Below are 24,241 nucleotides of genomic sequence, written 5' to 3' on the forward strand. Positions count from 1 at the left end.
TGACCTAGAGGGCGAGGCCTCCACGCCTTCAATGTTAAAACTTTGTTTGACCCGGTATGGCCGGGCCAGACTAAGCGTAAAATTGGCGAGGAATACGGTTAAGGGGTTCAAGAAGTAAAGGGATAAATAATTTTTTCTTATTTATTTGACAAAAATAAAAATGGCTTCCCGCGCTTGAGTCTACTTTGAAAGTGGAAATACAGAGTTTTCCCTCCCGATATAATAGGCCGTGGGAGCGAGTTAGAGAATCACACATTAGAGGACTGGGGATTTTGAGAATTCAGGATTGAGCTCGCTAATCCATTCGTTCCATTCCCTCCGAGCAAGCTCAATTCCTGAGGGTGGGAAGGGAAGAAGAGGAAGGGGCGCATCTTTTGTCATCCCTTTTCATTCCAGTGTCGTACAGAGCTTAACGCCATGTCCCCAGCGAAGCGAACGAGGAGGCAGACGGCGGGAATCGAAACCCCGACCTTAGAGAATGGGAGTGCAGTGAAAAGGCAGAAGTCCGAAGGGAAGGAGAGCGCCACCCCTAAGGAAAATGGCAACACCGTTAAAGAAAATGGCAACACGTTGAAAGAAAATGGCAACACCGTGAAAGAAAATGGCGGAACTGTGAAAGAAAATGGCGGAACTGTGAAAGCAAATGGCAACACCGTGAAAGAAAATAGCGGCACTGTGAGAGAAAATGGGCCCTCATCGGCACCTAAAGCTAAAGTTGGCGCTGCTAGGTTGGCCGGAGGAGATCGCCCTTCTGGAGGGCCTGCAGCAAAAACTAAGTTGCCTGGAGAAGATCGCCTGCTCGGAGCGCCTATGCCTAAAGCAGAGGCGCAGCGCAGGTGGCCTTTGCGCTATGAGAAGAAGGTTAGTCTTTTGTTTAGTACTTTTTACAGTCTCATTAACCTGTTTTAAACATTTGTGTATGACATTGTATCTTGTTTTTCCAAAAAATTCATTTTGTTTTACCTTGTTAGTGCAAAGTCCTATATTCCATTTTGCTCTATCTGGTTAGTGCAAAGTCTTAGCAACATTGTCTTATGAAGGTCCATTTTGTGCCCACCTAGTTAGTGCAAAGCTTTAGCAACTCTGGTTTATGAAGGTGCCATGGTTTTAATATTGTTTGAGTTGGCGGGCTTTTATTTGTTTATTTTCGCTCCTTCAAGTTTCTGTTCACTGCTGTTGATATATTTTTGCATTTTGTTTTGAGGCAGAAAAATGCACAGAACAAGTCCAACGGAAGTGCCGGGTATGATTTTTTCTACTCATCCTGTTTTTTTTCTATTCTTTAATGTTTAAGAATCTTGTCCTGTTTTCTGTTCTTTCATGTTTGCAAATCTTGGTTTGCTACGATATTAAGGGTAAAAAAGGTAGCATGTTAAAGTTAAAAGAAGGTTTATGAAATATGTATACCTCTTGAAGATTAGTTTTAAAAGTATTTTTGAGTTGATATGATAATATCCTCTTTGCTTTCTCTGCAAATATTATTAGTGGGATCCAAGTCATACATTTGATAGAGTATTATTTATATAAAGTACTACAACTGGTATGTCTACATTGATAAGTACTGCCTATATCAATTTGGCTGATGCATTGATGATTATTATTTATACAATGCTGTACACCTGACATATTGCATTAATAAGTACTCTGTATATCAACTGGGATGATGCAGTGATGATGAAGAGCAAGTGGTTTTGAATGTGAAAGCTCATTATTTGCGAGCTCAAGTGGATGGGGAGGTGTATAATTTAGGTGACTGTGCTTCTGTCAAGGTAGGTTTCATTTATAATAAAATTTCTTTTCCATTTGCTTACACATTTTGTTGGTTTCAGAAGCTGCAAAGTGCAAGACTATATACGACCCTTGCAAATTTATGTTTGGATAATATGTATTGCAATATCAATGTTATGCCTGAAACGAGAGTAATTATATACGATTTTTTTAACAACCTGGTATTATATATGTCAAACAATGTGGCATGCTCTATTATCTATACACGTTTTCAAAGCGTTCTTGAAATATATGCCACAAGTCCCGTGCAGCAATGCATCCTATGTCAAAGGCATGTTTAATTATCCAAGAATACCCGAGTTCAAAATTGAGATTTTATCGGTTTCATTAACTTTTTCTTTTCCCATATCTTCAAAAAAGTTCTCAAGCTTATTTTGCCTTATGAAGATGAGTACTTGATCATATGTGAAGCACTTTCGGTGAATCTGTGATAACACCAAGGATTCTGGAGAATGATAGCTTGTTAGTAGAGTTTTATTCTTAAACATATCCATAAAAAGGGCATTTGTATTGACATGCAGGCCTCCTAAGTAAAGAGGCATCTCCAAAAAACGTATATACCCAGGTGTTTTGAACTTATGCCGAGTAAGCATGGGAACATATTTAAGCTTGTGGCTTGGGTCTGAAATTGAAAAAAATGTAGATACTAGATACTGGTAAGCATGTTTAATCCTGGGTCTTGGAGCTTGTTGGACTTATAGCATTAACCATATCTATATAAAAGGTCTGCATTTGTATTGACATGCAGGCCACCTCAATAAAAGGCGTCTAAAAAAATGGGCTTGAACTTATGCCTAGCAAGCATGGAAGCATATTCAAACTTGGGGCTTGAGCTTGAACTTGAAAAAATGTATATGCCTGGTAATGATGTTTAGGTCCAGGTTTTGGGTTTAAAATAGTAGATAGTCATTTTTAGAATTTAATTTTGTCTTCATTTTTGAATGTCTAATGGGTGGACACTCCACCTATCCCATTGCACCTATCATTAGGGATAAGAAAGCCTTTGATGATTTGAACCAGTGTTGAGAATGAGGGCCCTAAAAAGATTAGGGCAAGGAATTTTCATTTTTGAATGTCTAATGGGTGGACACCCCACCTATCCCATTGCATCTATCATTAGGGATAAGAAAGCCTTTGATGATTTGACTCAGTGTTGAGAATGAGGGTAATAAAAAGATTAGGCAAGGAGTTAAATGGTTTAAAATAATATGGAATTATTAAAATATTAGATAGTGAACAAGTTGACTATTTGTTAGGTGAAAAAATAGGGTATGAAAAGTTGGGGGTTTAAAAATTATTATCAAATCTAATTAAATTCTTAAGGTTATACAAAGAAAAAAGGAGCAAAGATTAAATATTAAGGCCTTTAAGAACAGGAGGGGGTTGATAGTGATGAAATTAATAATAGGGAACATAGAGTAAAGATAAACATAAAAAGATAAGTTAAAAGATAAACATACAGTAGGGAGATTGCAAGGGCCAAATTAGGATTAGTTGTCAAGCCTCAAGGTGATGAATGGCAGGCTTCTATGCTTGGTTAAGCTTGTAGGCATCTTCTTGATAGAAATTGTTTTGGTTTTCTTTGATTTCCAAAAGTTCTTAAATGATGCAAGAGTGATGGAAGGAAATAGATGTTAAGATTTTGCTTTGACCAAAACAAATGAGAATGGTTAGATCTGGAAAGGTACTCAAGAATGGTTGATTTTGAGACATGGTTATGGTTAGTGTTAGTTATGTGCTCTTTGAGAGGAGCTTGGAAGGAATGATTAGTTTGATTGATGTTAGACTTGCCATCAAAGTAATGAATTTGGTAGACTCTTGAATCTTGCATCTTAACTCTTGAATCTTGCATGGGTGAGTTGGATTAAGTGGTTGAGTTTTATAAGGTTCAAAAATGGTTTCATATTTTTCTTGCTTAAAATTTCGGAAATGTGATTTATGGTACCTTGTATAGAAGGGTAACAAGAACACTATGGGGAGAGGGATTTAAAGATTTGGGTCTAGGATCTTTGGCATCATGAAAGGCTCTATTGATTTGTGAAATAGAGTAATTGTTGGCTTTGAAAGTTTTGGTTAGGCGGGCTTTTTCATTTTCAAGGAATTGAGTAGGGATTTTAAAGGATGATGTGATGATGGTTTTGAGAAAAACTGGTTTTTGTGTTGGGTGGTGATGGGGTTGGATGTGAATATAATGATCTTTGTGCATTTTTTTTTCTTTCTAAAATCTTGGTGGTAAGGGAATCATCAAAAAGGTGAGTGATAAGGACATGCAAAAGGGTAAGGAATTATTTATTTCCCTTTTAATGATAAAGTCATGTTGGGTGAGATGCTCTACTAAGATGGGAGTTGAGAGGACAAGTCTTGAGGCTAGATGACAAATGTGTCATCTATGAATTAAAACTAGCACTTGGGTTTTTGATGACGAGAGTTTAGGGCTAAGCTTTTGAAGTGTTCCTCAAAGATATTAGCAATAATTGTGGGATAAGGAGGAACCCACAATTGTTCCTTTAGTTTGCTCATAAAAGGTTCATTTAGAAGAAAATAATGTTGAAAAACAAATGTGGATGAGGTTGAGGGTTTTAGAGTCAACCAACTTAGATTAGGTTGATCTTTAGAATGCGGTGATTTTGTGAACAAAGACATGACATCAAAATTGACCATAATGCTTTGTTCGTCAACATGAAGGTACTTGGTTTTGAGAATAAAATTAGAGGAATATTTTATGAAAGAGGGTATTTTTGATCATAGTATTCAAAATTTGTTGGTTTGAATTGGAAACTAGTCAAATTGGTTGGTTCATTTCTAGGAGGGATCGAACTGGTAAAAAAATTGGGTTTTTGATTTGTGCAAATTAGTGTTTCCATTAACTTGCCATGGAATTGGTTGGTTTTTCCATAAATCAGCTGGTTTATTTCTAGGTTAGTTGCAAACCCCATGCAAGTGGTTATTTGGTGTTTTGTAGTGGTTTTGAGGGAAACTAGGGGTTGTTTCAATCTAAAAACAAGCCCTCCAAGCCTTTAAAAGGATGTCTCCCCTCTCATTTGCCTCACACATATCAGTTGGAGTTTTTGTGTGCTTCATTGTGAGTTTGGAGAGTGTTGAGTTTCCACTCGAGTAGTAGAGGTTGGAACAATAGAGAGTTTGGGCTGTGTTTGTCATTTTGGAGCTACTTTGGAACTATTAGTGGAATTCACATCTTCAAAACGAGGCTAAGGAAGCTAGTTTGTATTTTCAACTAATTGTGTAGTTCAACCAACTCTTGCTTCCATTAGGTCTAATCTTATTCCTACTAGTTTTACTATTGAGGTTGCATATGAGGCCGAGGCATCCTTACACTTTGAGCTAGTTGATGTTTATGTAGCTCTTGCTGATGATCCCATGTCTAGTAGTAGTGGTGAGTTTGACATGATGAGGAGTGCTCATCTTGATTATTGATATGTAGACTTGTAGCTTTGTAGTAGGCTAATGGCCCCATAGCTTGTAGCATAGTTTTTGGATTTCATAGGCCATTTAGTGCTTTATTGATTATGTATTTTGTTGCTGACATGTATACCAAATGGTGCCATTTTGATAGATTCACTAGGTGCATATTTTGTCTCTATTGGTTTGGAATCATGGTTTTAAATCTTAAAAACATTTTTTTCACTAAAAACTAATTATTTCATGTGTTTTTTTTAAAGATTGGTTCATTGAAATCTGACTATTGAAAACTGATTTGATAGGTGGATTGGTATAGTCACCGGTTCTAGTTTTGAATACTTTGTTTCTGATGAAGGATTGGACTTTTTTGGCCAAGAAGTAACCAAGGGCATGTGTAAGAACACCAATGGCACAGTATATAGGTTACAAGGGGTGTTAGATTTATGGATTTTGGGATGGCCATAGCTTTTGGAGGGTTAGGGTTTATGTGGAATAAGATGCTTTTAAATGGAGGGATAGGGTTTATGGTGCTTTTAAATGGAGGAATAAAAAGAGAAGGATTTTGTAGCTTTTAAATGGAGGGATAAAAAAAGGGGGATTTTGTAGCTTTAGTGACAAGTTTAGTTATGGAATTGATAAGCCTGGTAAGTATGCTTAAGCCTGGGGCTTAGTAAACCTGGTAAGATTTGAGTTTGAAACCCTTAAAATTATTTTGGTGTCCAGTAAACAGAGTTGTGCTTAGGCTTGGGATTTGTCTATTCAAATATTTAAACTAAAATAAGTAGCAGGAATTTCATTCTTAATTTGAGTTACTTTTGCTATTAGCTTTATTCTTAGATTCTCAAAATATCATGCAACTAATGGCTGGATATTGCGTTTTCGGTGAATCTGATTTAAAATGTTCCTTATAGGGTGAAGATGGAAAGGCAGATTACATCGGAAGTATTCTTGAATTTTTTGAGACAACTGACGGAAAGCAATATTTTACGACTCAATGGTTTTACAGGGCAGAGGACACTGTAAGTCTTGCAATTTTTGTTCACTTGATATTTGCGTGTAAAATGTTTCTTATATTTTAGCATATCTGGATTCATTTTGCCATTGTCTGCTTTACCAGGCCATTAAAACAGAAGCTTCGTTTCATGATAAAAAACGGGTTTTCTACTCTGAAATCAAGGATGACAACTTGCTCGAGTGCATTACCTCAAAGGTTTATATTGTGCAAGTACCTCCAATGGTGAGCTATTTGCTCCAGAATTATGTTTACATCCATGACGTCAACTGTATTGTGGTATTTCGTGTTTTAGGATTACTCGCCACTTTATAAGTAGCTTTTCGCGTGTTATAATCGGTGTTGTGAGTTGGATTTTCACCAGGATTCGGTTCGTTTTAACACGTGTAAACGGGATGTAATCACTCAGTAATTATAACTTTTTCTATATTGCAGCTAAAATCTGAGAGAAAGGAAAGCTCGATTCCACCTTGTGATTTTTACTATGACATGGGTTACAATTTAGCATATACTACATTCTATACTCTACCGGCAGGCAAGTCTAGTGATTAAAAGATGTCTTAATTAATCCGTAATTTTGGAAGTTGAGGAAAATTTGACGAGAAGTCCTTACTGGTTTCAGAAAATGTAGCTGCAAGCAGTGATTCAACATCGACAGTGTGTGATGAATCTGAAAACAAGGCAGATAACGATACATGTTCGGGGAAAAACAATGGCTCTAAATCAGAGCTCACCCTGCTGGATTTGTACTCGGGTTGTGGTGGGATGTCAACTGGCTTATGCTTTGGTGCAAATCTTTCCGGTGTAAACCTTGTTACTGTAAGTTGACATTTGATCCACTTTTGCAATGTAACAAAATATGTTATAGCAAAGTCGTGCATTTTTAGATGAGTGGAGGGTTGAAATTGTGCAGAAATGGGCAGTGGATCTGAATGAATTTGCCTGTAAGAGCTTGAAGCACAATCATCCGGAAACAGAGGTTTGTTTATTCAATGATCGATAAGTGCAAGCTTGCTACTTCATAGTTCATTTGTATTTCTTGTTTTTGCATTTTACTGTTACACATTCTGGGCATTGTTTTTACTTCTGAATCATGCAAGTAACTCCAGGTTCGCAATGAATTAGCCGATGATTTCTTGGAATTGCTCAAGAACTGGAAGAAGCTCTACCAAAAATACTGTGGATCGGACGGTACAAAAGGTAATACTAAGGCAGCAGAGACAAAAAATCAGGAGGAAGAAGATGATGATTCTGAGGTTTCAGAAGAAGAATTTGAAGTGGAAAGTTTAATTGGAATTCGCTACAAGCAGGCAACAAAAAGCGATGAATCTGGACTGCAATTTAAGGTATCTTGGCAAAATTGCCGAAGGACGAGCTTCAGGTTTTCAAAAGGCCTATCGTTAGGCTAATACTTTGTTGAATTGGCACCATCTGTTTGATTTTATTGAAGTAATTTATACGATGCAATATGTTTTTTTATGTAAAAAACGAGTTGCAAAGTTTGATTGGCTGTAAATTAAGCTTTCTATCTGCAGGGGTTGCCATTATTAGGAAATACGGAATTTATTAAATAGTATTGAAGTTGAACCATAAAAGATGATAGCCTCCATTATTTTTCTTCTGCCATCAACTTGATGGTTTGATGTACATGTTGTGATGTCATATATGTATCACTTCCAAATTAAAGATTGTTTGTTTTTGACGTACATTTCTCATTATTGCTGTCATGTGATGATCCCATGTTCAACCTCGCTCGTGAAAGTGAGTTTGTCGTGTTAATGCAAGTATAGGGGTTATGGTGTTCAATGAGGAAAAACATTCTCCGAAATTTGGAAAATAATTGTTTCAAGCATACAAAGAAGATTTGTTAATTTTCTTCGTATTATAAATTGCCAATAAATATACCTATACAAAGTACATTAATTATTTTTCTTGGCATTTATATTTCGATCATTCATATTTCGATTAACCTATTCGATCCTCATTTAGGTGCATTGGAAAGGTTATGATGAGAGTGAGGATAGTTGGGAACCCGTTGAAGGCTTAGGGTAAGTGGTGTTCCAAATACCTTTGGGCCTTGAATATTCTGAAATCTGGGCATGTTGTCTTATGTGTAAATTTGTGACTATGATAGGGACTGCGAAGAAAGTATGAAAGAGTTTGTGATGAAGGGTGCAAAAGCAAAAATTTTGCCTCTACCTGTAAGTTCTTGCTCTACTTCAGTCATGGAGTTTTGGTTCTCCCTATTTCTCTAGTTAGCATTATATTGCATCTATTTTATTGTGTCGGTACCTTCAATTGTCTGTTATTGGCATATTTCTTTGCTTGTTCACTATTCTGCTTGTTTGAATTTGATGTGGCAGGGGGACGTGGATGTTATTTGTGGCGGTCCCCCTTGCCAAGGAGCTAGTGGGTTCAACAGATTCAGGAACACTGAAGCTCCTTTGGAAGATTCAAAGAACCAACAGATAATTGTATACATGGACATTGTAGACTTCTTAAAGCCTAGATATGTTCTGATGGAGAATGTAGTGGACATACTTAAGTTTGCTGGAGGTGTCCTTGGACGGTATGCATTGAGTCGTCTGGTGCACATGAGTTATCAAGCCAAACTTGGCATGATGGTAGCTGGGTGTTATGGTCTACCTCAATTCCGGATGCGAGTTTTCTTATGGGGAGCACTGCCAACGGAGGCATGTTAATTTTTGAGCTTATGAGACTGATTCATATTAATGGAATGAAGAGAGCCTTTTCTCATTCTTGTTCTCAGTTTGTGTTCTGATATTACCATTTTTATTCCCATCTAATGCAGAAGCTTCCGCAATATCCTCTACCAACCCACGACGTTGTTCAGAGAGGCGGCGTCCCAAATGAATGGGAGGTGATTGACTAAAGCCCTTATTGATCTGTTTACTCAAGCGAATGTTGTGATCACTAATTGTGACCTGAAAATTTGCGATATGTTCTGCTAACAAATTCTTCAAATTTGCAGCGTAATATGGTTGCTTATGATGAGAATCACACTGTCAAACTTGAAAAGGCACTCATTCTTGGGGATGCTATTTCTGACCTTCCAGAGGTCAGTTTGCATTTTTATGATGTTAATATAAGCGTAAGCAAATTTATGCTATTTTTTTCCTTGTCTTCAACATCTAACATGATGTCTTTTAGATTGCAAATTCTGAACAAAGGGATGAAATGCAATATGGAAAAGCTCCTCGTACTGAATTTCAGCAATATATTAGAATGCCAAAAGAAGGTAATGCTATCTTTATCTTTATCTCTTTGTTGTTGTTTATTTATTTAATTTTGGGTTAATTTTCAAACTATTTTTTAATGCTCTCCTCTTTTATCTGGATTCCCAAGATATTTATGTTAATTGGATCATTATAGGCTTTGATAGCGTTGCCATTTTATGATAAATAATTTCCAGACGTCATATGCTCAAAGTTTCAAGCCATAATGCTAGAACTGTTGATTCAGTTCAAGTTATTGTCTTGAATTATTTTGGGATTTGTGATTTCCTTCCACTTAGAAAAAATGACTTCAATTTATGCTTTATTAATTGTTTTGTTTTTTGTTCTTATTTGCCTCTATTTTGACAAATCTATTTTAATAGCATTAGAAGAGTTTGAACTGAGCTAGCTAGGAGGGGGTTAGTACTTATTAAATATTTTATGGTTTACAGGTTTTTTTGTTTTTGTTTTGTTTTTTTATTCTTTGAACAACAATTCAGGAGAATTCATATCAAATAAAATGTTATAGCTTAAGGTAACTAGCAAGATGATTAAAATATTAGTTTTAGATTTCAGGCAAATTTGTCAGTTCCTTGTTGAAAATAAAACACTTATATTGACAAGAAGTACATCTGAATATTTTTATTTTTTTGCAAGCTAGTCAATGAGATTTTATATTAATTAGAGAGAACAGCTGTACATGAAACAATCTTTTGGTCTGCCAGTGGGCAAACTAGACAAGAAGCAAAATAAAATATCTTTTGCCCATTATGTCTAAGATGAAGAGCCAGAGCCAATTATGTCTAAGATGAAGAGCCAATCTTAAACAAAGGGTGTATGAGCTAGATCCATTGTCCTCTTGGTAAGAATTGAGACTTTGTGAACTGCCTCTATCAAGCTGCATGGCATCCAATTGAAGTTGGATCTCATGATATGCTTCACTTCTCTCTAGAAGAACTTTGCTCATGATTGATTGATTTGCCAATATAGATACGTGGTCATAAAGTATTTGGTATGTTTGTTCTTGTAGGGATAGAGTTGATTAATGATGTCTGTCTTGAATCATGGGAATAGATGAGGAGAACAAGAGATGGTGCCATTCTTCACTAAATTTAAGGAAGCCCACCTAAATTTCTTGAAGGAAAAGGGTTGGATTTGCTATGACCATTAGTTGATACCTTGCTAGCTTCTGCAGCCAGCTCATTAGAGATCCTAAGCATAGCCTTCTTGTGGCTCAGATTACCAACATTGTAGGGGAATGTAGTATTTGCCTTAGCAGAAGGGGTCATTGCTGCTGCCATAGAGGGGAGAGGATGAATTGTCCATCATAGTTTTAAAACTCCGACTCTGACTCTGACTTGGCCAAGGGTTGACTCTGACTCCGACTCCGACTCGGTATCGACTCGGCCGGCTCGATTTCAATGACTCGGTCGTTGTAAAAAATACATTAAATATTTATTTTTTATAAAAACACATAATTTTAAAGATTTTCATTCATGTTTCCAAATACACAGCATTAGAATATAGATAGAACACAACATATGATCAAAGTAGGCTCATGAATATATCCATTATATCAAAATGGCACCCAGTGCATTGTCCAATACATAACGATGATGATATAGAAATCAAAACAAAAACACATAACCAAGGAGGCTATAAATGGCCTTTACAACAAAAGTCTGTGACTAGTACCACTGGCTACTGCTAGAGTTGCCAACATCATTTGGCTCAGTGTTACTTGGGAGCAAAAGCGAAAGTGGGGAGCGAGAGCGAAAACGGGAGTGGGAGCGACATTTTCAGAAGCTCTTGGTTTGGGAGCAAATCCCAGAGGAGTTCGACAACCAATTTCACTAACATCAAGGTACATAGAGGGATTGGTGCTCTTGATTAAATACGAGTTCCATATCCTAATACATGACAACATTCAATGGAAACATTGCAATCCTCCAATCTTGAAATCTTGAAAAACTGATAAGTCTATTGGATTTTGAATGAAATCTAAAATTCTACTTTCTCCATATGAAATCCAATGAGGCCGAAACCACTCTCAAACATCCTGAGTCATTTCATGGTAATGTTAAAAATTTAAGTGAAATGATGAAAATGAAGATTAAGGAGAATGTCACTTTACTTTAAGAATTTAACATTACTATGAAATTTGAATAGCATATCAATAGTAGAGAGCATTTGAGTGTGTTAAATAGGGTTTGGGAGGGGGAAATGGATCCCAAATAACATTTAACTAATTCATAAAACACATTGGAGTCCAAACACCTTAAAAAATCATTAAAAAATTGTTAAATCGCTGTTTTACTGGGGTTACAGGCCGCTGTTTGTGACTCGGCCGAGTCAATATGGAAATGGACGAGTTGGCCGAGTCGGCCATGACTCGGCCAAACGAGCCGTTTCTTCTACCGAGTCACTCCTGAGGACAACAAAACGGATCAACTCGGCCGGAGTCATTCAATGACTCGGCCGAGTCATGGCTGGCTCGGCCAAACGAGCCGTTTCTTCTACCGAGTCACTCCTGAGGGCAACAAAACGGATCAACTCGGCCGTTTCGGTTTTGAAACGGCCGAATTTTAAAACTATGCTGTCCATATAGTGACAATTCACTTAAAATTCCCGAATAACAGTTTTTGTGAGTGGCTAGGGCAAATCCCTTGCTTTTGTTGCTCTCGCTGAGGCAGAACATTATTTAGTTGGAATGTTGTAATTTGATGGCCGATGAACGTAGGGTTAAGACATGTAAGTAAAAATGTTGTAACTTGGTAATTACAATTAGCCTAGCAATAAGCCCATGTGAAGCGGTATGATTGGTGATGGCCTTGATCTTTTGTCCCCAGAGGTTCCGGGTTCAAGCCTCAGAGGGTAAAAAAATATCAAATATGTATCAGCCGTCAAAACAATTAAAAGGTGATTATATATATAATATATATATAATCTTGAATATACACGTCATATCTGAAATTGAAAATCTCTAAAATCTGGTAAATTCTTTCTGATATAAGCATACTTATTAATATAGTTATAACAAAATCCAATCATTAGCCAATAGTAAAAATTAATAACTTATAATTTACGAAGGGATTTAATTCTTCAGTGAATTAAATACAGATTTATTTACCTATCATTTTTAATGAAAACGATATCAAGAGTGGCTATCTAAGATTATGTAGGATTAGAAAGAAATAGTATTAAAGTAATTTAGAATGAATTAAGATCATGTGACGGGGAACGATAATATTAAGAACATGTAAAACTAAGTTTTCTTGAAGTTTTTATTGATATAATATGTAGCAATTTCTAAGTATTTTATATGTTACAGCGATTCTTAAATCATAAAATGTAGCGATTCTTAAATCATAAAAGACAGCTATCTTGTCGAGACTAAGACCTCCAAATGTAAAGCATATTTTATACTTTACATGAAACATAAAGTTAATTATTCTCAAACTGTTCTTGTATGGTCCCAATCTTAATTGATTTAAAGAACCCAAGTCTATTGCCAACTCGTTCAAACCCTTTGCATTTGTGTCAAACTGCACCATTACCTAGGTAATTTCCATAATTTGGTAATACGATGGTGTAAATAATGAGAGTGCTAAATTATCTTCCTTATTAACTCGTACAGTTATGAACGGCCGCATGTTACCATCCGGGTCAGCGTCCAAGAGGGCGTCGCAAAAGGCAATTCTTTACGATCATCGGCCACTCCAACTCAATGAAGATGACTACCAGCGAGTCTGCAGGATTCCTAAGAAAAAGGTTTGTGAGATTGGTAACTGCGTGTCTCTGAACGATCTTGTTTCAGTGAAAAACTCTTATGGCATTTTGCTTGTATGGTTTTTATATTATTTCTTTTGTGGTGTCAGGGCGCCAACTTCAGGGATCTTCCCGGCGTCATTGTTAGGGAGGACAATGTTGTGGAGTTGGATACTTCAATGGAGAGGATCTTGCTGCCTTCTGGAAAGCCATTGGTAAGAACAAGTCTTGAAACTTTATGCAGGATATGAAACCATACGCGCATCTTTTACTAAGGGTATGTTTAAACTGCTTCTGTATGCAGATTCCTGATTATGCGATAAGTTTTGTGAAAGGCCGCTCCTTAAAGTGAGTATCTTGTATTTATTTTTCAACTCTTTGCCATATGCCTTTTCTTGTTTGAATACTGATGGTCCTTTTTTGCAGGCCATTTGGTCGGTTATGGTGGGATGAAACTGTGCCAACTGTAGTCACCAGGGCCGAGCCTCACAATCAGGTTTCTGTGATCTTTCCAAACTTTTGACTTTTTTTGTTTGTTTGTTCTAATTTTAATAATTCGGAAGTGCTTTCTGGAATATTCTCTAAGGACGGCACCTCAGAGAAAGGATCTTTTTTCTCCAGTCACCCATAACTTGAACTAGCCTCATCCATCTGAAACTTGTGCCACTTTGTTAGGACAAACCACATTGAGAATGGAACCGTGGACGGCTTAATGCATTTTCAAGCCCAGCAGTATACCAATGGCTTGTCGGCGTAGCCTTTTTAGATTGTCCATTTTGTTAGCCTTGCCTTTTTATAAGTTGCAATTTATCTGAAAAAACCGTATGCTGTTTGTACAGGCCGTGCTTCATCCTGAGCAAGATCGGGTCCTTTCTATTCGCGAAAATGCAAGGTTGCAAGGCTTTCCTGATTATTACAAGCTTCATGGGACTGTAAAGGAAAAGTAAGCTGCAAAATATGCCTGAAATATCTTTAGATTTTGCATCATTGCTGCTAAACTATAATAGATATACTAATATTCTTTTACATGCAGATATATTCAAGTCGGAAATGCTGTGGCAGTACCTGTTGCAAGGGCTTTGGGCTTTGCCCTGGGGATGGCCATACAGAAATTGTGCACTGATGAGTCAGTAGTGAAGCTCCCTGACAAATTCCCTCTTTGCTTTGGCAACCAGCAGAATGAGGATGGAGCTATGGACGTGGGAGAGCAGAGCTAGTTGTAGTGAAATCCATTCTCTTTCTGGGCCCATTTGTTAGCTGCTGTTGCTTAACCTCCCCCAGCATCTACATGAGGTCCAATTTTTGTGGCCGAGAAATCAAAATAGAAGGCTGCCAAGTAGACTAGCCTTCACATTTGCATGTATTTGCGGCTTCCATCGCATGGGCAAATAGCCTTCTAATGTCCCAAAAATTCCTAAGTCCTCAGTCTTTACTCCAAATTTCATAAACTATTTTCTTATTGTAACTGTCATTCTGCTCTGCAATTGATTCATTCTCAGAGGACATTTATTTAAGAAAAGGGTGGTCCATGCCATCGACGTATATGGAAGCATGGCCTGTGTATTTATCCTATCTTAGCTTAAACAATAGGGTGTGTTAATTTATTCATTTCGGATGGAATTTGTTCGGATGCAACTTTATCATGTTTGGGTGAATTAGGTTTTGCACTGATTCATATTCTGTTGGATATTTTTGCTGCTTATGCCTAATGTGAATGTATGAGTTTTGATGTTTATGCTATACATTGGATTTAACTGGTAGTGTGTTCCCAGATAGATTGATTTATAAGTTGTGTTGGTGGAAGATTGTTAATTGAGTTCTGGTATGGTTACATCGTTTATAGTTTTCTTTAGGCCATCATGTGTTGCCTGAGTCAGTTATAATTTAATTTGTATTTGGTATATTTTAATGAACCACAAAGTTATTGGCAACAATTGTAACAAGTAAAAACATTTTCTTAAGGCATTTAAATCTAATATTTAAATGTGGATATTTGAGCATGTTAAAGAGTAGCAATGTACTCAATTCCAAAACTAGAAATTGGACAGTTGGAAGTGTCAAGTATAGAGATTTTAGCAAAATAAACTGGCAATAAACTTATAACAGAGGAAACCATGTGTTGGAGGCATGCTCTTGAAAGTAAACTAACAAGCTAGCCAACCTTTTTCCTTCCACAAAATACAGGGCACCATCCAAGGGATCAATATGATTGACAGCAAAAAGGTGGCTAAGTACATTGGAACTAGACACTAGTCACAGAGACTGAAGTTGAGCCATAGCCCCATAGAATATTTCAGAGCCACAATAACTAAACATGTAAATGATTTCTTTAGTGGTGCCAAAAGGAGTAGCAGGAGTAGCGTTGGTGAAGTAGAATCTGTCCTCCAAGCCAAGGCAAAACCAACAGTTCTCACAAATAAAGCATTGTGAACTTTTTAATGGATTTGAACTTGCAAGCAACACAATTGTGTTTATGCATCTCAATCAGATAGCTGTTACATGATGTGGTAGAGAACGTGCTTGCAACAAACTACTTTTAGCCATAGTACACTTTGTCCATCCTAACCATGGGGAGTTCATTTTGGCTTTCTCTGGCCATCTTAGATGCCATTCAATAGATTGGTGTGGATCTGTTTTTTTTTTTTTTGAAATTATTATTATTATTTGGTTTATGGTTAGAAATGTTGTGGTATGTAGGGTTTATGGTGCCAATTATTTCCAATGACAGTGTATGCATGGATGTATAGAGGACCATTTTGGCCCCTCTTATGGACAATATTATAATGAACACTTGTTCATTTTTGCTCATGCTCACTATTGGAGCCATTTCCTGTGGCCCTGTGTTTTTGTCTGCAGGGGATGAATGTTGACCATTTCCTGTGTATTGCTGTTTCAGAGCTGGTTCAGTGGCTTTGAATCTTTGTTCTTTTACACTTTTGGTCTATGCTCTTAGTAACAAATGAACAATTTCCTTGAAAATTTGAGTTGAATTTTCATCGAGGAGGTAGTCCATTCAGGGTTTTACACTTGCTGTGTTTTGTTAGGTCTGTTACAAAAAATGAGAATGTCATCAACGAAAAGCAAATGTGTAATAGCAAAAGCCCTTGCCACCAACGTTCCTTGAAATTCCCCCCTTTTTGTCTTTGCTAGAAGACAAGTAAGCCCTTCAGCCACTAACAGGAATAGTAGGGGAGAAAAGGGACATCTTCTACGTAGTCCTCTCTGGACATGGAAGAAAGGAGAGGGTGATCTGTTTATGAGCACAACAAAGGAGATTGTTTGTATACAATGCATTATGCAAGTTATGAAGTCTGGGCTAAACCCACATGAGTTAGGATGAGTCCAAGGTAGATCCAGTTGACTCTATTATAGGAATTGAAACCTAAGTACTTTAGCCCCTCATCTGAAGACTTAGCTTTGAAAGGTAGGAATTGAGTTATATGACCAATCTCCTCCTCCGGATTTAGAGCAAGTATTGTTGATTTTTTGTTATTTATTAATACATGTGTTGCTTTCTCGTAGAGGGTGAGAATCTCCAACTTGTCTACCTCCCTTGGGGATCCGTCACAAAAAATGAGAATGTCATTTGCAAAAAACAAATGTGTAATAGTCAAAGCCCTTGCCATCAATGTTCTTTGAAAGTCCCCCCTTCTTTTTGTCTGTACTAGAAGATGACTGAGCCCTTCAACCACTAATAGGAACCGTGGAGGAGAAAATGGACGTCCTTGCTGTTTATGCATCTCAATCAGATAGCTGTTACATGATGTGGTAGACAACGTGCTTGCAACAAACTACTTTTAGCCATAGAACACTTTGTCCATCCTAACCTTGGGGAGTTCATTCTGGCGATCTCTGGCCATATTAGATGCCATTAAATGGATTGGTGTGGATCTGCTTTTTTTTTTATGGTTAGAAATGTTGCGGTATGTAGGGTTTATGGTGCCAATTATTTCCAATCGCAGTGTATGCATGGATGTATAGAGGGCCATTTTGGCCCCTCTTATGGACAATATTATAATGAACACTTGTTCATTTTTGCTCATGTTTACTATTGGAGCCATTTCCTGTGGCCCTGTGTTTTTGTCTGCAGGGGATGAATGTTGACCATTTCTTGTGTATTGCTATTTCAGAGCTGGTTCAGTGGCTTTGAATCTTTGTTCTTTTACACTTTTGATCTATGCTCTTAGTAACAAATGAACAATTTACTTGAAAATTTGAGTTGAATTTTCATTGAGGATGTAGTCCATTCAGGCTTTTACACTTGCTGTGTTTTGTTAGGTCAGTTAGTTCTAATTTTTTTCTAGTAGATTTGGGTTTTCAGATGCTATGTATATTTTCTATGGTAATTTTGCATTCACATATTTTGAATTTTTCACTGGTACTTCTGGTATTGGTTAATTTTTTTCAGTGATTTTATTTTATTGTAAATAATGAAGTTGATTGACTTGTTTCAGATTTTTGCTCAACAGAAATCAGGGTTTTTTTGTGTGTACTATTTGGAAAGATGCAAGATTTTTCCAGAGGAAAAAACTGTAATTTTCATTCATTTGTAATGGTTCAAAGTTACTTTCTGTAGACACATTTCTGTTGTGTTTTCTTGATGTTTATGATTATCAGTTCAGTGATCTTTTTGCATAGCTTCCAGAGAGGATTTTTATACAATGTTCAGCCAAAAAAGACAAGGAGTGAACAGACTCCTTTCATAATGCTGTGTGCAACCAGACAGCATATGGAGAGTTCAAAATGTATAGTAAAAAATGAAAGAAATGCAAGTAGTCAATTATCTTCCTTACCGTGCAAAGAAATCCCTGTAAGGTCTGTGATAATACTTGTAGCTGCTGGATTCTCTCTGTTTCAAGATATGCCATGTCCCTTGGTCTAAAATCAGCCTTTCCTTTCAGAGTTTGTCAGCTGCTTCATTCCATACCCTGTAGATGTGAGAACAGGTAAAAAAAACAAATGATTCTTTTGTCCTCAGTGTGTCCTGCAATATAGGTGCAATTGTGATGTTCCTGCATGCTTGAGTGTTGTTTATCCAATTAATGATGAGCAATGAATCTCCAAGAACTTGAATTTGAGTACACCCATTTTGTAGAGAAAAGAGTAACAGGTTTTTGCAAGCTAGCAACTCAGCTTGATTGTTGGTCCTTGGCCTAAAACCCATCTTCACGTGGAAAGAATGGCCATCCAAGAGATTGAGAATGAAGCCTCCACACTCCTTTGTCCTGAATTAATGGAGGCCCTGTCAAAGAAAGACCACGGCTTGCTGTGATCTGGGTTTTCTGCAACTATAACTCTGGTTGGACTGATACCTTTCTCCTGAGGAAAATCACAAAGGACTCCCAAAGCTTAAGTTGCTACATGTGTTGGATCTGAGGGGCTGTCCTGCGAAATGGCTTGATTTCTTACTATCCACACCTCCCAGCAGATAATCAATGGAATAGCCTTGAAGGCTTGATAGGTGGGTTTAGTATTCCACATCCTCCAGTCTCTGCTTCCCATGGACCTATTTGAACCTTGAAATTTCTACAAATAGTCCAAACCTGTTGGGAAAATAGATATTCTAGAAATAAATAGAAACCTTTAATGTAGAATGTCCCAGGTTGGGATCTTCTTCTCCATCAGACACCACATGGATATCTTTGCCTTTGGTGGGCATTTGGACTTCCAGACTGCTTTCCACCACCATTTTGTGTCAGTGAGAGCTCTGTCAGTATTCAGTAAGATATAACCTAGGTTGGGGGTATATGTGCCAAAAGGTGAGGTGCCCCAAACCAATTTGTCCTCTCCTTCAGTGAGACATATCTGACCTTTTGATAAAGCATTTGGAAAGGTACCCCTTGTTTCATGGAAACCTTCCTCAAGCCCCAAGCCTTTTGCAGTTCTCCAGCCTTGACTCCACAAAGTGGTGTTGGTTGGGTTGGCTATATGAGCTAGTTTAGAAATACCTTTATCCCTTGGGACAATGGTTAAAGGTCGTGGGAGAATGTGTCCATGGTTGCTACCAAGCTGTGGATCTTGACCTAGTCTTACCCTGTCACCCTGGCCCACTGTCCAGGCTAAGCATATTCTGATGTTTTCAAATGAGTTTAGCACTGCCTTCCAAATTACATAAATGCTTGTGCTCTGCTTATCCTCTCTTTTGATCCTGTCTTCCAATGAGATGGGTGCTATGTATTTTTGTGTAACTACCTAAGTCCATAGGTTCTTTGTAGACAGTAGACTCCACCCACTTTTTGTTGCTAAGACCTTTCATAAGGGGAAAATGTTCTTGAAACCCTAGCCTTCTAGAAGCTTGGGTGTTGCTATCTTCTTCCATCTTACCTAGGGAAACACCTCTTTCTCTTGTTTCTTGGACCAAAGAAAATTGGAACATAATCTTTTGATTTTTTTCCAAAACACATTTTGGTATCCAAGTTAATGATATCCAGTAAACAGGGATGGCCTCCAAACACATTTGACTAGAACCAAATGGCTTGCCTTGGACAACCACCTATGACACCAACTTTTTATCCTCCTCCACCTTAGATATCAGCCAAAACAAGTCCTCTTTGCTGTAGTAATTTGGCCTAAGGTGAAAAACCCAATTACCTTAGCCCCTCATCCAAAGACTTAGCTTTGAAAGGTAGGAACTAAGTTATTTTACAAATCTCCTCCTCCAGATTTAGAGTAAGTATTATTGATTTTTTGCTATTTATTAACGTGCCTATTACTTTCCCATAGAGGGTGAGAATCCCCATCGACTTGTTTACATCCCTTGGGGATCTGTTACAAAAAATGAGAATATCATCAATGAAAAGCAAACGTGTAATAGCAAAAGCCCTTGCCACCAACATTCCTTGAAATTCTGCCTTTTTGTCTTTGCTGGAAGACAAGTAAGCCCGTCAGCCACTAACAGGAATAGTAGGGGAGAAAAGGGACATCTTCTTCGTAGTCCTCTCTGGACATGGAAGAAAGGAGAGGGTGATCTGTTTATGAGCACAACAAGAGAGATTGTTTGTATACAATGCATTATGTAAGTTTTGAAGTGTGGGCTAAAACCCACATGAGTTAGGATGAGTCCAAGGTAGATCCAGTTGACTCTATTATAGGAATTGAAACCTAAGTACTTTAGCCCCTCATTTGAAGACTTAGCTTCGAAAGGTAGGAATTGAGTTATATGACCAATCTCCTCCTTTGGATTTAGAGCAAGTATTGTTGATTTTTTGTTATTTATTAATATATGTGTTGCTTTCTCGTAGAGGGTGAGAATCTCCAACTTGTCTACCTCCCTTGGAGATCTGTCACAAAAAATGAGAATGTCATTTGCAAAAAACAAATGTGTAATAGTCAAAGCCCTTGCCATCAATGTTCTTTGAAAGTCCCCCCTTCTTTTTGTCTGTACTAGAAGATGATTGAGCCCTTCAACCACTAATAGGAATGGTAGAGGAGAAAATGGACATCCTTGCTATAGTCCGCTCTGGACATGGAAGAAAGGAGGGGGTGATTTGTTTATGAGCACAACAAAGGAGATTGTTTGTTTACAATTCATCACCCAAGTTATGAAATCCAAACTAAACCCCACATGGGTAAGGATGAGTCCATGGTAGATCGAGTTGACTCTATTATAGGAATTGAAACCTAAGTACTTTAGCCCCTCATTTGAAGACTTAGCTTTGAAAGGTAGGAACTGAGTTATATGACCAATCTCCTCCCCCGGATTTAGAGTAAGTATTGTTGATTTTTTGTTAATTACTAGTATATGTGTTGCTTTCTCATAGAGGGTGAGAATCTCCAACTTGTCTACCTCCTTTGGGGATTTGTCTCAAAAAATGAGAATGTCATTGGCAAAAAAAAGTGTAATAGTCAAAGCCCTTGCCATCAATGTTCTTTGAAAGTCCCCCCTTCATTTTGTCTCTACTAGAAGATAACTGAGCCCTTCAACCACTAATAGGAACATTAGAGGAGAAAATGGACATCCTTGCTGTAGTCCACTCTGGACATGGAAGAAAGGAGGGGGTGATTTGTTTATGAGCACAACAAAGGAGATTGTTTGAAAGGAGATTGTTTGTTTACAATTCATCACCCAGGGTATGAAGTCCAAACTAAACCCCACATGGGTTAGGATGAGTCCAAGGTAGATCGAGTTGACTCTATTATAGGAATTGAAACCTAAGTACTTTAGCCCCTCATCTAAAGACTTAGCTTTGAAAGGTAGGAATTGAGTTATATGACCAATCTCCTCCTCCTGATTTAGAGTAAGTATTGTTGATTTTTTGTTATTTATCAATATATGAGTTGCTTTCTCGTAGAGGGTGAGAATCTCCAACTTGTCTACCTCCCTTGGGGATCCATCACAAAAAATGAGAATGTCATTGGCAAAAAAAATGTGTAATAGTCAAAGCCCTTGCCATCAATGTTCTTTGCAAGTCCCCCCTTCTTTTTGTCTCTACTAGAAGATGACTGAGCCCTTCAACCACTAATAGGAACGGTAGAGGAGAAAATGGACATCCTTGCTGTAGTCCACTCTGGACATGGAAGAAAGGAGGGGGTGATTTGTTTATGAGCACAACTAAGGAGATTGTTTGTTTACGATTCATCACCCAGGTTATGAAGTCCAAACTAAACCCCACATGGGTTAGGAGCCTGAGGTAGATCTAGTTGACTCTATCATAGGCTTTGGAGAGATCAATTTTTACATTTGCCCTTTGAGGTTCATGGTTTTGATGCTGTGGATCCCTTCCTATGCCACGCTAATTACCTCATGTATTTGCCTTCCTTCTAGAAACCTGAATTGTTCTTTTGAAATTGAGTTTGAGGGAATGGGTTTGATCCTAGAAGCAATCACTTTCGCTCTCACTTTGTAGATGGTGTTGCACAGCGAGATGGGCCTGTAGTCTTCAAAAGTAATTGGGGAGTCCACTTTTGGAATAAGAGCAATGAAAGTAGAATTGAAAGAAGGGAACATTTTTATCTCCCTTCTAGATTCCTCCATTACTCCCAGCAGATCTTGCCCTATAATTTCGGAAAGTCCCAAGAAAAACTCTATTCTCCATCCATCCGGCCTTGGGTTTTTGTTTTTATGGAAACTATGTAGAACCTTTTTGTGCTCCTCCTCAGAGACTTCTGCCCTTGGGGCCTATTCCCTGTGTCATCCATGAACCTTGGGAAGGGAAGTGCTGTTCAAAGGACTTTTGCTATTGTAATCTTCTCCTGGGCTATGAAGAGGTTTTCAAAATGTCTCTTACCCATATCTACTAGATCATCGAAGTTCAAAATCTCCTGTCCATCTAAATCTTGGAAGCTCCAAATGGTGTTGCCCAGTTTCCTTCCCTTAGCAAAGCCCTGATTATTTTTTTATTATTTTTTTTTTTGTATTTTTGTTTCTGCACACTTGCCAAATGACCCTGCTTTTTAATCTCCACTCCATGTCCCGATCTTCTAGTATCTTTTTCTTCCTCTTTTCTAACCTAAAGAGTGTCCCTCTGGATTCTGAAGAAACGAACCCTTCCCCTTGTGCTGATACGTCCTGAAGCTGCTTTTCAATCTCCAATAGTTCCTGCAATTCTGCCAGCTTCTTATTCTTTGCCCACTCTTTTGTTTCTGTTTGTCGAGTTTTAGGTTTTCTTCAAACTACTGAAGAGCAGAGGTGCCTGAAAGAGGGGCATAAACTCTCCAATGCGTCTGGATGAGGTCGAAAAGTCCTCTTCTTTTAGGCAGGAGTTCATCTTGAAAGGACTGGACAGCTTTTGTGAGGCCCCTTTTATTTCCAAGAAAATTGGGAGTGATCCGAGTCTCCACCTACTCCTAGTCATTGTTTGATAAGGGCAAAACTATTTACTAGGGCTTCTGATACTGAGAACTGGTCTAGTCTTTTTGCCAGCCTGTCTGCCCCTGCCCTTCTATTCCTTCATGTTGGGGCTAGTTTGACTGGCTCCATGTCTAAATACCCTGCCAAATGGTCTGGAATTGCCCTCAATTTGGAAAGATAGTTAAACATTCTGGGTTTTATTATAATTTCTAAGATTGTCTTATTTTTGCTGGTGAAATTGTTGTATCTTTGGTGATTTTTTTTTTTTTTGGTTTCTTTATTTTCTACAAAGCTGTTGGATTTTTGTGATTTGCATTCATTCAGTGTAAGTGGTTTACAATTTTTTGTAGTGTGTTATTACTGGTTTAGTTATTTGTCAACATTGAATTAGTTTTTTATTTTTATTTTTCTTGTTTGATTTCATTGGTATTATTTTTATTTTTATTTATATCTACAGTTCAGTTGCATGGAAATCGTATATGGATTTTGAATGCCTTTAATAGAAAAGACAACTGAATGGCCTAGAAAGGTATCTGAATGGGCCTCTTTGCAAAAAGAAAAGGTAAAATTACGATGTATTCCCATGAAACACACGAGTACTGATCAGTAGTTGATTTTAAGAGGTATTCAGAACTAAAATGTTTGATCTCTAAAATCATAGTTTGTATTTCTCTCTTTTCTTCTTTAAATATCTGGATGGCACAGTTAATTTATGTTGGTTTTTAGTTGAAATGCCTCCAACGAAAATTGAGTGGATGCTTTGTTGTGAGATATGAAACTGTGGTCAAGTGTCTCACAGTTATAAAAGCTCCATTCGGCCAGGCAGTTGCAATTGTGTTGTATCCATTCTGCCAAAGCTGCCCTAAAATTGCTAGTGGACCCATTTGAAATAAGCAACTGCATTGTAAGGTTGTAGGCCCAGGAGGAATGAACATGTCTCATGGAGAAACTGTAAGTTGGTGGGAGCAATAATAACTCATTGCTTTGATTGATCAGACAAGTCCGTCATTTCCATGAATACACCAAAGTAAATTGATGAATAATTGAGTCTAATAGGTATGTAGAGCTATGGTGTCTTGCCTTTACGATCTTGTATTTCTTTCAAATCTTTGGATGGTCCAGCTATTTCAATTTGTTTGTCTCCATCATTTCCGTGAATGCACAGAAAGTAAACTTTTTATTGATTGAGTATAAGAGGTATTCAAAACTGTACTCTCTTGCCTTTGT

General features: G+C 37.6%; 1 protein-coding gene across 1 annotated transcript; it reads left to right on the forward strand.

Moving 5' to 3' along the window:
• Positions 1-227: 227 nt before the first annotated feature.
• LOC149252561 (DNA (cytosine-5)-methyltransferase CMT3-like) lies at positions 228-14,984 on the forward strand. The gene is made up of 21 exons (XM_089459743.1): positions 228-861; positions 1,209-1,243; positions 1,670-1,769; positions 6,120-6,227; positions 6,326-6,445; positions 6,656-6,755; positions 6,843-7,039; positions 7,134-7,199; positions 7,330-7,566; positions 8,210-8,268; positions 8,355-8,421; positions 8,584-8,913; positions 9,033-9,101; positions 9,213-9,299; positions 9,392-9,479; positions 13,094-13,227; positions 13,335-13,439; positions 13,529-13,572; positions 13,651-13,720; positions 14,064-14,167; positions 14,258-14,984. The coding sequence occupies exons 1-21, from the start codon at positions 418-420 to the stop codon at positions 14,439-14,441; spliced, it is 2,748 nt and encodes a 915-aa protein (XP_089315869.1). The 5' UTR covers positions 228-417; the 3' UTR covers positions 14,442-14,984.
• Positions 14,985-24,241: the final 9,257 nt, after the last annotated feature.

This window comes from Pinus tabuliformis, chromosome 7 (assembly GCF_031772625.1).
Source record: "Pinus tabuliformis cultivar Carrire ecotype Pingquan chromosome 7, CPIR1, whole genome shotgun sequence".
Lineage (NCBI taxonomy): Eukaryota > Viridiplantae > Streptophyta > Pinopsida > Pinales > Pinaceae > Pinus > Pinus tabuliformis.